The sequence below is a fragment of the Oncorhynchus mykiss genome, chromosome 7 (genome assembly GCF_013265735.2).
Source record: "Oncorhynchus mykiss isolate Arlee chromosome 7, USDA_OmykA_1.1, whole genome shotgun sequence".
In the NCBI taxonomy this organism is placed as follows: Eukaryota; Metazoa; Chordata; class Actinopteri; order Salmoniformes; family Salmonidae; genus Oncorhynchus; species Oncorhynchus mykiss.
Genome location: NC_048571.1, coordinates 26,130,479 through 26,143,187, shown reverse-complemented (window position 1 = coordinate 26,143,187; position 12,709 = coordinate 26,130,479). Strand labels below are relative to the sequence as shown.

General features: G+C 41.7%; 1 protein-coding gene across 6 annotated transcripts in view; it reads left to right on the top strand.

Moving 5' to 3' along the window:
* The first annotated feature begins 3,238 nt into the window (after nucleotides 1-3,238).
* LOC110527587 (sodium- and chloride-dependent GABA transporter 2) overlaps nucleotides 3,239-12,709 on the top strand; it is a 43,797-nt gene continuing 34,326 nt past the window's right edge. The window contains exons 1-3 of one of the 6 annotated variants that reach the window (XM_036983092.1): nucleotides 3,239-3,780; nucleotides 6,453-6,700; nucleotides 8,966-9,100. In XM_036983092.1, coding sequence (XP_036838987.1) covers nucleotides 3,671-3,780; nucleotides 6,453-6,700; nucleotides 8,966-9,100 — 493 coding nt within the window. In that variant the 5' untranslated portion in view covers nucleotides 3,239-3,670. Of the gene's footprint in view, nucleotides 3,781-3,832; nucleotides 4,635-4,800; nucleotides 4,945-6,122; nucleotides 6,236-6,452; nucleotides 6,701-8,965; nucleotides 9,101-12,709 lie in introns of those variants that run through there. The other 5 variants (XM_036983088.1, XM_036983089.1, XM_036983091.1 and 2 more) reach the window with 5 other exon arrangements.

Below are 12,709 nucleotides of genomic sequence, written 5' to 3'. Positions count from 1 at the left end.
GTGCAGTTAACGGCAAGGCGTTCTGCTTTGTTTTGAGCCAGCTGCAGCTTTGCTAGGTCTTTCTTTGCTGCACCTGACCATATTACCGGACAGTAATCCAGATGAGACCATATCAAAGCCTGAACATTTAGTACAGTTGATCTTTGTGTCAAAACTGCTCTCGTTGCAAGCGATAGAACCCTTTCTGGTTCTACAAGGATTTGTTTCTTCTAAGAATGTAGTGTAAACTAACCTGGCCCAGCTCAACCTCAGGAATGTAAATTTCTGAATGGAGACTTGGGAGCAGATTATGGGCGGGAGTCTTGGTTTTACGGTGCCTATAAAAAGCAGGCTGAATGAGCACAGACAATGACACAGCGTGTTACCTTTTTGAGAATTGCCTGGGATGGCCTAAATGGCAAAGAAGCCATTTATAGAACGACAGACTCCACAATAGCCAAAACTAAGAGCAACGTATTATTTATATTTAGTTTATAGCTAGCTTTGTCTTCCCAGATGGATGACTCTTTATTCTCAACCCATCAGATTGGAGATGGTGTTCCTCGCTCATCAATTTGGCTTCTCTGCTGTCCTATTATTTTGCTTTTTAATAATTAAATTTTGGGGCTCCCGAGTGGCGCAGCGGTCTAAGGCACTGCATCTCAATGCTAGAGGGGTCACTACATACCCTGGATCGATTCCAGACTGTATCACAACTGGCTGTGATTGGGAGTCCCATAAGGCGGCGCACAATTGGCCCAGCTTCGTCCAGGTTAGGGTTTGGCCGGGGTAGGCTGTCATTGTAAATAAGAATTTGTTCTTAACTGACTTGCCCAGTTAAATAAAAATAAATAGGAATGGAGACAGTTTTAGCACTGAGGCAAGCAATTAGCATCCCAGGCAAACTGAAAGCTTGGGATGGTGAGACGATAACAGCTCAGAATGTTGAGGGTCCCATATGACAGATCCCTGTTGTAAACAGCCAATGATCTAACCGAGTATTAAAGAGTAGATGACAGACTTGTACCAAGAAGCCGATGACTGATCAGAATAGTGATGCGTTAATGACAGAATGATGGTGTAACACATCTAAGGTGGTCAGTGTCTTGTCTGTGGGTGCATGTGTACATGTGTGTGTGCATGCGTGGTTTACAAGCAAGTCTACCCTCACACTACAAGCAAGTCCACAGGCCTGCGCTTTGTAAGAGCAGGCAGATGGAATTTATGAAAATATGTGTGCTTTTCCAAAACAAAACCAACTGACATGGAAATAACAACTTCAGTCGAAGGTGGAAGTGCATTTCGGTACATTGGTTCTCACTCTCTCTTATGTTCTTTCAGTCGCAGGAGGAAGGAGGCCAGTGTTGACATTGGGGATGGCGGTAGCAGGAGGCCGTGGCAGCAGCTGTCACCTGTATGTAGCTGTGGCATGTTATGCTAGGTGCACTAGGGATGGAATGTGAGATCACACTGAAGCTAGTATACTGAACACCAGACATGACTCAGCTTAGAATCATCATCAGCCAAAAGCACTTGACAAATTCAGTAGAGAAAGTGTGAATGTGAACTTGGAAAGGCAGATATTTATGTTGTTAAAAACAAAGTTGCTTGTTCTACTCAAATGGGTAATGGGTGTCTCGGAAGTCTTACACACGACTGGAGACACCTGGAGGAATGCCGGTGACACTAAAAATGTCTACCCACTAGCTAACCTACAACACTATAGTCTAGTCAGAGCCTTATGTTCATTTCCTATGCAGGTGCCCAAAGTGGCAAGAACGGGATAAAGCTACAGGTGGCAGCGACCTCACTTCCTTTTAGCCTAAACACTTCGTTCAGCTGTTGCTCAACCTACATCCATCCACCAACAATCTTGTACTTTTTTGATGGCTTTTGGGTGGGCGATGATTTATTCTGAATCAATAGAGCGGTTGTCGTATCCTGTTACTTTAATATTGAAGAAACACACTAGATTACATGTGGACTTTGAGTCAAGAAACTAAGTATTCCATTTAAGGTCTTCATCTTGGAGGAATGAAATAGTTAAGCTATGCACTGGTCAATACATTTTAGAGCCTGCAAGGCTATAAGCTTTGCCTGCTTGGACAATGAGGAGGGAGTGCAAACACAGAAATGTTTGAAAGGCTTAGAGTTCAATCCACTCAGTGCACAGTTATTCAGGCCTTTTCACACTGCATTGTTCTTAGCCCTTGGCTAAGACTGACCATGGGCTAGCTTAGCATGTGTTCACATAAGCAGGGCTAACTGAAACCGACTGTCACTTTTCTGGAGTAGAATATTCAAATTAGGGGACTGTGATTGGCTCACCCTGTGCTAAGGTTGGCGCTATCCTACATTTAATATGTGCAAGTGTAAGCAGTTGCTTAGCCCTGGGCTAAAAGCTATCTTAGTCCAGGGCTAAGGAGGGCTAAGCCCTAGGCTAAGTGCAGTGTGAACACTATTGACAATTGCATGACAACTAGAAAAAAAGGGGGAAAATAAGAAAATAATATTATTATTTTATTTTTTTTACATTTTGATTACTGGCCAAATACTTTTAACCACTAGGCTGCCTGCCTCCCCCTGTAAAAAATAAATAAAAAATAATAAAAAAATAAAAAATTAGGTTAACAATACCCTATACAAGTCCCTTCTTTCACGGAACAATGCCTCATTTGGATTGCGAAGAGGATCGTGAATTGCCAAAGTACATATTAGGCGACTTAGAGAAGCCTGGAGACGAGAAGGACATTAAAGAGGAGGTAGAGTCCCAGTTCCAACAGGGGTTTGATTATAGGGGGGTTCGGTTTTACCAAGAGTAGAGTGATCATAATCTACTTTTGGCATTACAGTGGCTTTAAACAAGTTCATGCTCAGTCTTGTATCTATTGGGGGTATTATTAATTGTGTGTGTGTGTGTGTGTGTGTGTGTGTTCATGTCTACAATAATAGTATCAGACTAGTTGTGTATTCACTTATGGTCCATAGAAGATCACCTGTGCTGTCTACTGCAGTACGTTTGCAAGTCAACTGTACTTCAACTGTGGTCATTTTGCAGATAGACTGCAATACTACTGTAGTCATATTCTGTTACTGTAACTTCATAACTACAATATTTTTTATTTTAGAGGAGAATTTAAAATATAAAAAATATACCAGGCAAAAGGAACCCCAGCAAGACGCATTATTTCCTGTGTAACACTCATGCCTTTCGCCTTGAAGGGTTTCTAGCATTGGCGACTGTTCTTTGTGACGGAGGTGTAAGTGCTGTAGGACCCGCTACTGGTGAACGTCTTTCGGCTTCTAATGCTGCGTTCAAGGGCTCGTCGGAAACTTAAACTCAGACAAACCCGGAATTGTTACTGATTGAACGCGGCACGCGTATAACTACAACCAGTTAGCAAGTCGGACATTTAAGTGTTTCCTAGTTCCGAATAGCACGTGAACGCAGCAAATGTATAGGCTGCTCTTCGGAATTAGGTAGGCTAAAATAACCGCGGTCGTAATCCTTGTGAAATGCTAAATGTTGACCACGAAAAACGCATTGTTTTTAGGCTATTTATTTGCGTGGTTTCATCTGCGCTGTTGTATGGCGTATGAAAGTTTTCGATAACCGTACCAAATTAAACCTGATTATTATAAATGATTAACCCAGTAATTCTAAAGTTCACCGTTTTACATTCGTTCTCATATGCTCACAACTATTTGTGTTGCCCGTGAGGTGTGTTATGAAAGGCGCAAGGAAGGCATGTTGTGGAGATCCGTCTCTACATCCATTGTAAGCTATCATACCAGGTACAAGTACGTTTTTTTTTTCACTAACTACTTTTGCACTTGATAGGAAAGCTAAGCAAATGTTCTCGTTGTGTATCGTTAATGGCCAAATGCGAACTGTTACAGATATTAATAGTGTAGCAACAGCGGCCACACTAGTCCAAAAATCATTGCAAACTACGCCTCTAGCCTAATAGTGTAGCTACAGCGACTACACTGTAGCCCAAAAATCATTGCAAGCTACGCCTCTATCTAGCTCTGTGTCTTGATTGTATAAAAGGATGCAAAAATGGGACCTGTGTCTTCTGACTAGGCTATTGCATATCCGTTGTAAACGGTGACATTCCTCCTAGTGTTGAACATGTGCCTTTGCTCTCTCTGTCCCTCAATCTATATGCATCCTGGAAAGGTTATATCGGAGACCGTAAAAAGCAGGGTTATATAGATACTTGACTATCATCACTATCTCACTAGACACACGTAACAACCAAAGGCAGTGGTAACATGACAGTTGCAGTTTGAGTAACCCAGCTGACAATAGAAAAAGCAATGTAATGTCCAAATCAAATTTATTTATATAGCCCTTCGTACATCAGCTGATATCTCAAAGTGCTGTACAGAAACCCCAAACAGCAAGCAATGCAGGTGTAGAAGCACGGTGTCTTTTCCTAGGCACTAAGTCTAGGCAGTAAATCGGGGAGGCAGATAGCCTAGTGGATCGAATCCTGGAGCTGACGAGCAGTGTTGCCAACTCCACAGTAAGGAAAGTAGCTATTGGTTGTCCTAAAAGTCGCTCGAAGTCGCCAAATGACGTCATTGCCTAATTTGCATAATTGGCCATGTGCATGTAATTGTGATGGAGGCTGTAGGAGAGACAAAAGGTGAGTAAAAAACATGCTAAATAGTTTATTTGTAGTTCTAAACATTTCTTCTGTTGATTCTTGATTTTTTTTTATGTCACAATTCCAGCCCTCCTCTTTATCCGGGCAAGAGACACTGATGGAGTTACTTCGTTTTTTATTTTTATTTTATTTATAATTTTTTTTTAAAAGTACATTTACATTCAGGGCGGTATCAGCCAACGGTGGCTTCCCGCATGCGCGATTCATTTGCAGTCTGGATGTGGAGGGGTGAACATCTCCTGCTCTGACTGCAGCTGGGAGGGACTGGTGCGAGAGGACTGGGTCGCCTGTGAGTGCTTTGGGACCCCCGGTAGAACCGCTGCTCGTTAAGAAGAGTAAAAACGATACGTGCTTTCACGCCAGAGTCCCAATAACACCAGAAAAAGTCGCTAGATCTGTCGCTAGTCTCTTTTTTGAAAATGTGTTGCTAGAGGGGTCTGAATACTCGCTAAATATAGTGACAAAGTCGCTAAGTTGGCAACACTGCTGACAAGGTACAAATCTGTCGTTCTGCCATTGAACAAGGCAGTTAACCCACTGTTCCCCGGTAGGCCGTCATTATAAATAATAATTTGTTCTTAACCTTTATTGAACTAGGCAAGCCAGTTAAGTAAATATTTTTTTTTTTAAGTATGCCATGGTTCGTTAGACAAAGCCTATTGGAAAATGAAGGGCTTTATAATTATTAAAGATCATGTTCTGACTGATATTTTCTCATAAGAACTTATAGGCCTGTGTTAATATTATAATATTTGCCATTTAGCAGACGCTTTTATCAAAAAAGGGACTTACAGTCACAGTTGCATACATTTTATGCATGGGTGTTCCCAGGAATCCAACCCACTGCCCTAGCATTACACACATCGTGCTCTACCAACTGAGCTACAAAGGACCTCAAACCTTATTTTTTGGGGTTTGAGGTCCGGGGGGGGGGGGGGGGGGGGGGGGGTGGTGAGTACTTATGATACCCACTGTACATTGAGAAAGGAAGCTGAGCTGAGTTGCTATAGGGGGGAGGGGGGTTAGTAGATATTCAAATTCAATCTCTGTGTGTCTTTCTTTTCCCATTCATTTTGCCCATAGTAATGGCTGAATCAGTTCTGCATTTTTGGACTACAAGCTGGTGAGCTCTATGGTGTGGGGTGGGGTGGGATAGGAGGAGGGGGGGTGGGGTTTAGGAATGGAGTTGCTCACGTTTACATGCAAACAGACTGCAGAATTGATGCGTGGCACAGGAGCGTATGTGGTGCCAGTCTATGACTTGGACATGTATTTAAATCACGATTTACAGTTAGTTGTTGACAGCCCTCCCGAAACACCAAACACACATGTACAAACACCTTCTAGACCTTGTCTGCGTCCCAAATGGCACCTTATTTCCTACGTAGTGCGCCACTTTTGAATAGGGTGCCATTTGGAACGTAGACCTTGTGTAGCCTGAGGAAGTCAGATAGCAGACACACACCCGACACAGGGCGGGCCATGAGAAGGGAGGTACAGATAAGTTACGCAGGCAGGCCCAACCGTCAGAGAAGCGCCCTACTAAGGTTGTTGGTCTCTCCATCGCAGGCGGCAGAGATGTAAGCACTCATGTTAACCCTCTCTCTCTCTCCCATTCTGTAGCCAAATTTGTATTTTTACTTTGTTTTTCCCACTAATGGCTCCTCAATGGTCATTCATCTTCGCTGTTAGAGATGCAAGCTCCCTGCCATCTCTTTCTCTATCTCACTAACTAGCCTAATTCATATTTTTCCCATATGGCTGCCTTATTCTCATCCATCCCCTCTCTTTCTGTAGGGGTGTGTGTGTATCTCTACCGGATCCCGTCATGTCGACCCAGCCTGCTCCGGAGCAGGGAGGTGTGTTGCTGAACAGTGGCCTGTACATGAAGAGCAAGAAGGGTTTGGAGGCCGGGAAAGTGGAAGGCCTGCAGGCCCGGGGCCAGTGGGCCAGCAAGGCAGAGTTCCTGCTGGCTGTGGCGGGACAGATCATAGGCCTGGGCAACGTGTGGAGATTCCCCTACCTGTGCTACAAGAACGGAGGAGGTGAGAAACTAAGTTTTGAAGGAAAGACGTTACCAGAGATGTCAGTGCTAACTGTACTCTTTTTAATCATAACATCAACGGAACAATATCGGAAAGTGGGCGCCGTAAAATAACCCTAGGGTCAACCACTGTAACAATAACATCTCACGTGACTTCCTACTGTACAGACATAACACTATGTAGGCCTCATCTTGGAACCCAGAGTTAAATGTTAGGGTAAGAGTCTGTCACGAGACTAAAGTAGGCCTACATGTACAGTTGGTATGATAAGTGTTCACCCTCCTTGGATTTTTTCACATTATGTTGCGTTACAAAGTGGGATGGAAATAGATTTAATTGTGATTTTATTTTTTGCAATTGATCGACACAAAATATTCCACAATGTTAGTGGAAATAAAATTCCATAGATTTTTTTTTACAAATGAATACTAATTAAATAACTAAAATATAGTTGTTGCATAAGTATTCACCCTCTTTTGTTTAGGCAAACCTAAATTAGTTCAGGAGTAAAATTTGACTTAAGAAATCACATAATAAGTTCCATGGACTCACTCTGTGTGAAATAATAGGTGTTGACATTACGTTTTTATGACTACCCCTTCCTTCCTCTGTCTCCCATACTGTGGGGCAAAAAAGTATTTAGTCAGCCACCAATTGCGCAAGTTCTCCCACTTAAAAAGATGAGAGGCCTGTAATTTTCATCATAGGTACACTTCAACTATGACAGACAAAATGAGAAAAAAAATCCAGAAAATCACATTGTAGGATTTTTAATGAATTTATTTGCAAATTATGGTGGAAAATAAGTATTTGGTCAATAACAAAAGTTTCTCAATACTTTGTTATATACCCTTTGTTGACAATGACAGAGGTCAAATGTTTTCTGTAAGTCTTCACACGGTTTTCACACACTGTTGCTGGTATTTTGGCCCATTCCTCCATGCAGATCTCCTCTAGAGCAGTGATGTTTTGGGGCTGTTGCTGGGCAACACAGACTTTCAACTCCCTCCAAAGATTTTCTATGTGGTTGAGATCTGGAGACTGGATAGGCCACTCCAGGACCTTAATGCTTCTTACGAAGCCACTCCTTCGTTGCCCGGGCGGTGTGTTTGGGATCATTGTCATGCCGAAAGACCAAGGCACGTTTCATCTTCAATGCCCTTGCTGATGGAGGAGGTTTTCACTCAAAATCTCACGATACATGGCCCCATTCATTCTTTCCTTCACACGGATCAGTCGTCCTGGTCCCTTTGCAGAAAAACAGCCCCAAAGCATGATGTTTCCACCCCCATGCTTCACAGTAGGTATGGTGTTCTTTGGATGCAACTCAGCATTCTTTGTCCTCCAAACACGACGAGTTGAGTTACCAAAAAGTTATATTTTGGTTTCATCTGACCATATGACATTCTCCCAATCTTCTTCTGGATCATCCAAATGTTCTCTAGCAAACTTCAGACAGGCCTGGACATGTACTGGCTTAAGCAGGGGGACACGTCTGGCACTGCAGGATTTGAGTCCCTGGCGGCGTAGTGTGTTACTGATGGTAGGCTTTGTTACTTTGGTCCCAGCTCTCTGCAGGTCATTCACTAGGTCCCCCCCGTGTGGTTCTGGGATTTTTGCTCACCGTTCTTGTGATCATTTTGACCCCACGGGGTGAGATCTTGCGTGGAGCCCCAGATCGAGGGAGATTATCAGTGGTCTTGTATGTCTTCCATTTCCTAATAATTGCTCCCACAGTTGATTTCTTCAAACCAAGCTGCTTACCTATTTCAGATTCAGTCTTCCCAGCCTGGTGCAGGTCTACAATTTTGTTTCTGGTGTCCTTTGACAACTCTTTGGTCTTGGCCATAGTGGAGTTTGGTGTGTGACTGTTTTGAGGTTGTGGACAGGTGTCTCTTATACTGATAACAAGTTCAAACAGGTGCCATTAATACAGGTAACGAGTGGAGGACAGAGGAGCCTCTTAAAGAAGAAGTTACAGGTCTGTGAGAGCCAGAAATCTTGCTTGTTTGTAGGTGACCAAATACTTATTTTCCACCATAATTTGCAAATCAATTAATAAAAAAATCCTACAATGTGATTTTCTGGATTTTTATTCTCATTTTGTCTGTCATAGTTGAAGTGTACCTATGATGAAAATTACAGGCCTCTCTCATATTTTTAAGTGGGAGAACTTGCACAATTGGTGGCTGACTAAATCCTTTTTTCTCACTGTATATTATACGTCTCTTTATCTGTGTTCATACATCCCCCTCTCTCTCTCAGGTGTGTTCTTTGTGCCCTACCTGTTGTTTCTGGTTCTGTGTGGTGTTCCGCTCTTCCTGATGGAGACCTCTCTGGGTCAGTATACCAGCCTGGGAGGGGTCAGTGCCTGGAGGAGCATCTGCCCACTGTTCGGAGGTACAAACACACACCACCCCAAGGTATACATCCACGCACAAATAGGGCTGTTGCGGTGACCGTATTACCGCCACAACAGCGGACACGAATCACGACGGCAGTCAAACTCCATGTGACCATTTAGTCACTGTAATTAGGCTTCTCCAAGCTCTGATGCTGCTGATGGTCATTAGTAACCTACCAAAGTTGCTAACTGCTGGGTATTCAGCACTCTATTGTCCCTCTAATCACTCTGACAGCAATGCAAATGTCATTGCAAATCGAATCAAACATAATGAGAGCCCATGAGCTGATGTTGCGCAACATTTTTATAGGCTATGCAATTGCGTGAGAAAACAGAGTGATGGCCTCTATTAAAAAGAGGAGGCTCCCATCAGCTTTCTAATGGCTAGGCCTACTATATTTATTTCTCAACTTTCCTAATATTAAGCACATTGAAGAGAAGCACAACAGGAGTATAGCCTACCTGTTTAGCATGAACATGAACCATGGGAAATGCATCCTCCATTCACTATTTAATTGGATAGATGACATATATTTTTTTCCCCTGCCCCTGTTTCAAGACAGGTGGATGATAATGGTCCATTCTAAATAAAAAGCGTATATTATTTAGTATATGTAAAGATAAGATTAAATCAGGAATAGTCTGATGGGTGACAATATTAGCCTATCACTTGTGAATGATGCCCAGCTTGTGTGCAGTAAGGCAAGAAACAGCGCATTCCTTTTAATTTGTGACGTTTTGTTCAAATCATAGTCACACACCTCATGTAGCCCATATGCCTATATATTTTAATAAGGTTTGTATCACAACTAAAGTGGCCAAATAACTTCTTAAAATTAAGCACATTAATGCAATTTACAAGGGGTGTAGAGTAGAGGTCGACCGATTATGATTTTTCAACGCTAATACCGATTATTGGAGGGCCAGAAAAAGGCGATACTGATTAATCTGACGATTTAAAAAAAAATTACAAATAAAAATAAAAAAACATTTTTTTATATATTTATTTGTAATAATGACAATTCCAACAATACTGAATTAACACTTATTTTAACTTAATATAATACATCAAAAAAATCAATTTAGCCTCAAATAAATAATGAAACATGTTCAATTTGGTTTAAATAATGCAAAAACAAAGTGTTGGAGAAGTAAAAGTGCAATATGTGCCATGTAAAAAAAAAAGCTAACGTTTAAGTTCCTTGCTCAGAACATGAGAACATATGAAAGCTGGTGGTTCCTTTTAACATGATACTTCAATATTCCAAGGTAAGAGGTTTTAGGTTGTCGTTAATATAGTATTTATAGGACTATTTCTCTCTATACCATTTGTACTTCATATACCTTTTGACTATTGGATGTTCTTATAGGCACTTTAGTATTGCCAGTGTAACAGTATAACTTCCGTCCCTCTCCTCACCCCTACCTGGGCTCGAACCAGGAACACATCGACAACAGCCACCCTCGAGAAGCAGCGTTACCCATCGCTCCACAAAAGCCGAGGCCCTTGCAGAGCTAGGGGAATAACTACTCCAAGACTCAGAGCGAGTGAAGTTTGAAACGCTATTAGCGCGCACCCCGCTAACTAGCCAGCCATTTCACATCGGTTACACCAGCCATTAGGCTGATAGGCTTGAAGTCATAAACAGCACTGTGCTTGCGAAGAGCTGCTGGAAAAACGCACGAAAGTGCTGTTTGAATGAATGCTTACGAGCCTGCTGCTGCCTACCATCACTCAGTCAGACTGCTCTATCAAATATCAAATCATAGACTTAATTATAACATAATAACACAGAAATACGAGCCGTTGGTCATTAATATGGTGGAATCCGGAAACTATCATTTCGAAAAAAACAAAACATTTATTATTTCAGTGAAATACAGAACCGTTCAATATTTTATCTAACGGGTGGCATCCCTAAGTCTAAATATTCTTGTTACATTGTACAACCTTCAATGTTATGTCATAATTAGGTAAAATTCTGTCAATTTAGTTCGCAATGAGCCAGGCTGCCCAAACTGTTGCATATAACCTGACTCTGCTTGCAATGAACGCAAGAGAAGTGACACAATTTCACCTGGTTAATATTGCTTGCTAACCTGGATTTCTTTTAGCTAAATATGGAGGTTTAAAAATATATACTTCTGTGTATTGATTTTAAGAAAGGCATTGGTGTTAATGGTTAGGTACAGTCGTGCAACGATTGTGCTTTTTTAACAAATGCGCTTTTGTTAAATCACCCCCCAGCGTTGCATCGATTATATCCAACGCAGGACACGCTAGATAAACTAGTAATATCATCAACCATTTGTAGTTAACTAGTGATTGTTTGTTTTTTAAAAGATAAGTTTAATGCTAGCTAGCAACTTATCTTGGGTTCTACTGCATTCGCATAACAGGCAGGATCCACGTGGAGTGCATTGAGAGGCAGGTGGTTAGAGCGTTGAACTAGTTAACCGTAAGATTGCAAGATTGAATCCCAGAGCTGAAAAGGTGAAAATCTGTCATTCTGCCCCTGAACAAGGCAGTTAACCCACCGTTCCTAGGCCGTCATTGAAAATAAGAATGTGTTCTTAACTGACTTGCCTAGTTAAACAAAGGTGTAAAAAAAAAAAAATTAAATACAGATTTCCGATTGTTATGAACTTGAAATCGGCCCTAATTAATCAGCAATTCCGATTAATCGGTCAACCTCTAGTGTAGAGCCTAACTGGCATACATATGCAGCACGTGAGTTTCATGTTTGGGGAAGATCATTTTCACCATAAAAATGCACAATCACATTTCACTGTCACTTTTGAGAATGGTGTTTTCCAGCTAATTGATTGCATTTTGGAACATTCATGCTGATATCCTACTGCTGTGTGCGCATTGCTGCACTTATAATGTGAAGAAATAGGCTAATAGTTTACCAACAATTTAAGCTAAACATTCTGTTCTGTTACGTCAACCTCATTGCTTACAAAATGTTTTGCTGTTGTGTCAACCTCATTGCTTACAACTGTCCCAGATTATGTTTGGAATATTTGTTTCTGGCACAGAATAGAAAAGGTCAACTTTGGTACTATGGGGGATAGTAGATTGAGATAGGCTAGTGCTTTTGCTGTTCATTAGGCCTACTCATCTTGTTGGCTGACAAAAAGTAAATATGGACAGTTCTTCCAATATCTCCAATATGCGCCTCGGAATTGGATAAGGACGATGTGTCCGTCTTCACTTGTAGCCTGTGAGAAAGATCATTGGCTAATCGTAGTGTACCTTTCAGTGGCAGCCACAGGCGACCGGTGGCACTAATTGGGGAGGACTGGCTCATAGAACGAAGTAGATGGAATGGTATCATAACATTCTATTCACTCCATTTCAGTCATTGGAAGCTTTGCTCTTCTGTTCTAATCTATGTGGAATATTTTTGTTGTTGTTGCTAAATTTGCTCCTTGGTGGCTTTCCACAGAAACCTTTTAACCAAAACTGAAGTCAGACCCTTACTTAATGAGACTTGAATCATCCCAAATTATCAGGATTATTATTTCAAAAGGCATTTTTTGATTTGTCAACACAGCTCCTTCCTGTTCACTTCCTAAGCACTGGGATGACACACATAACA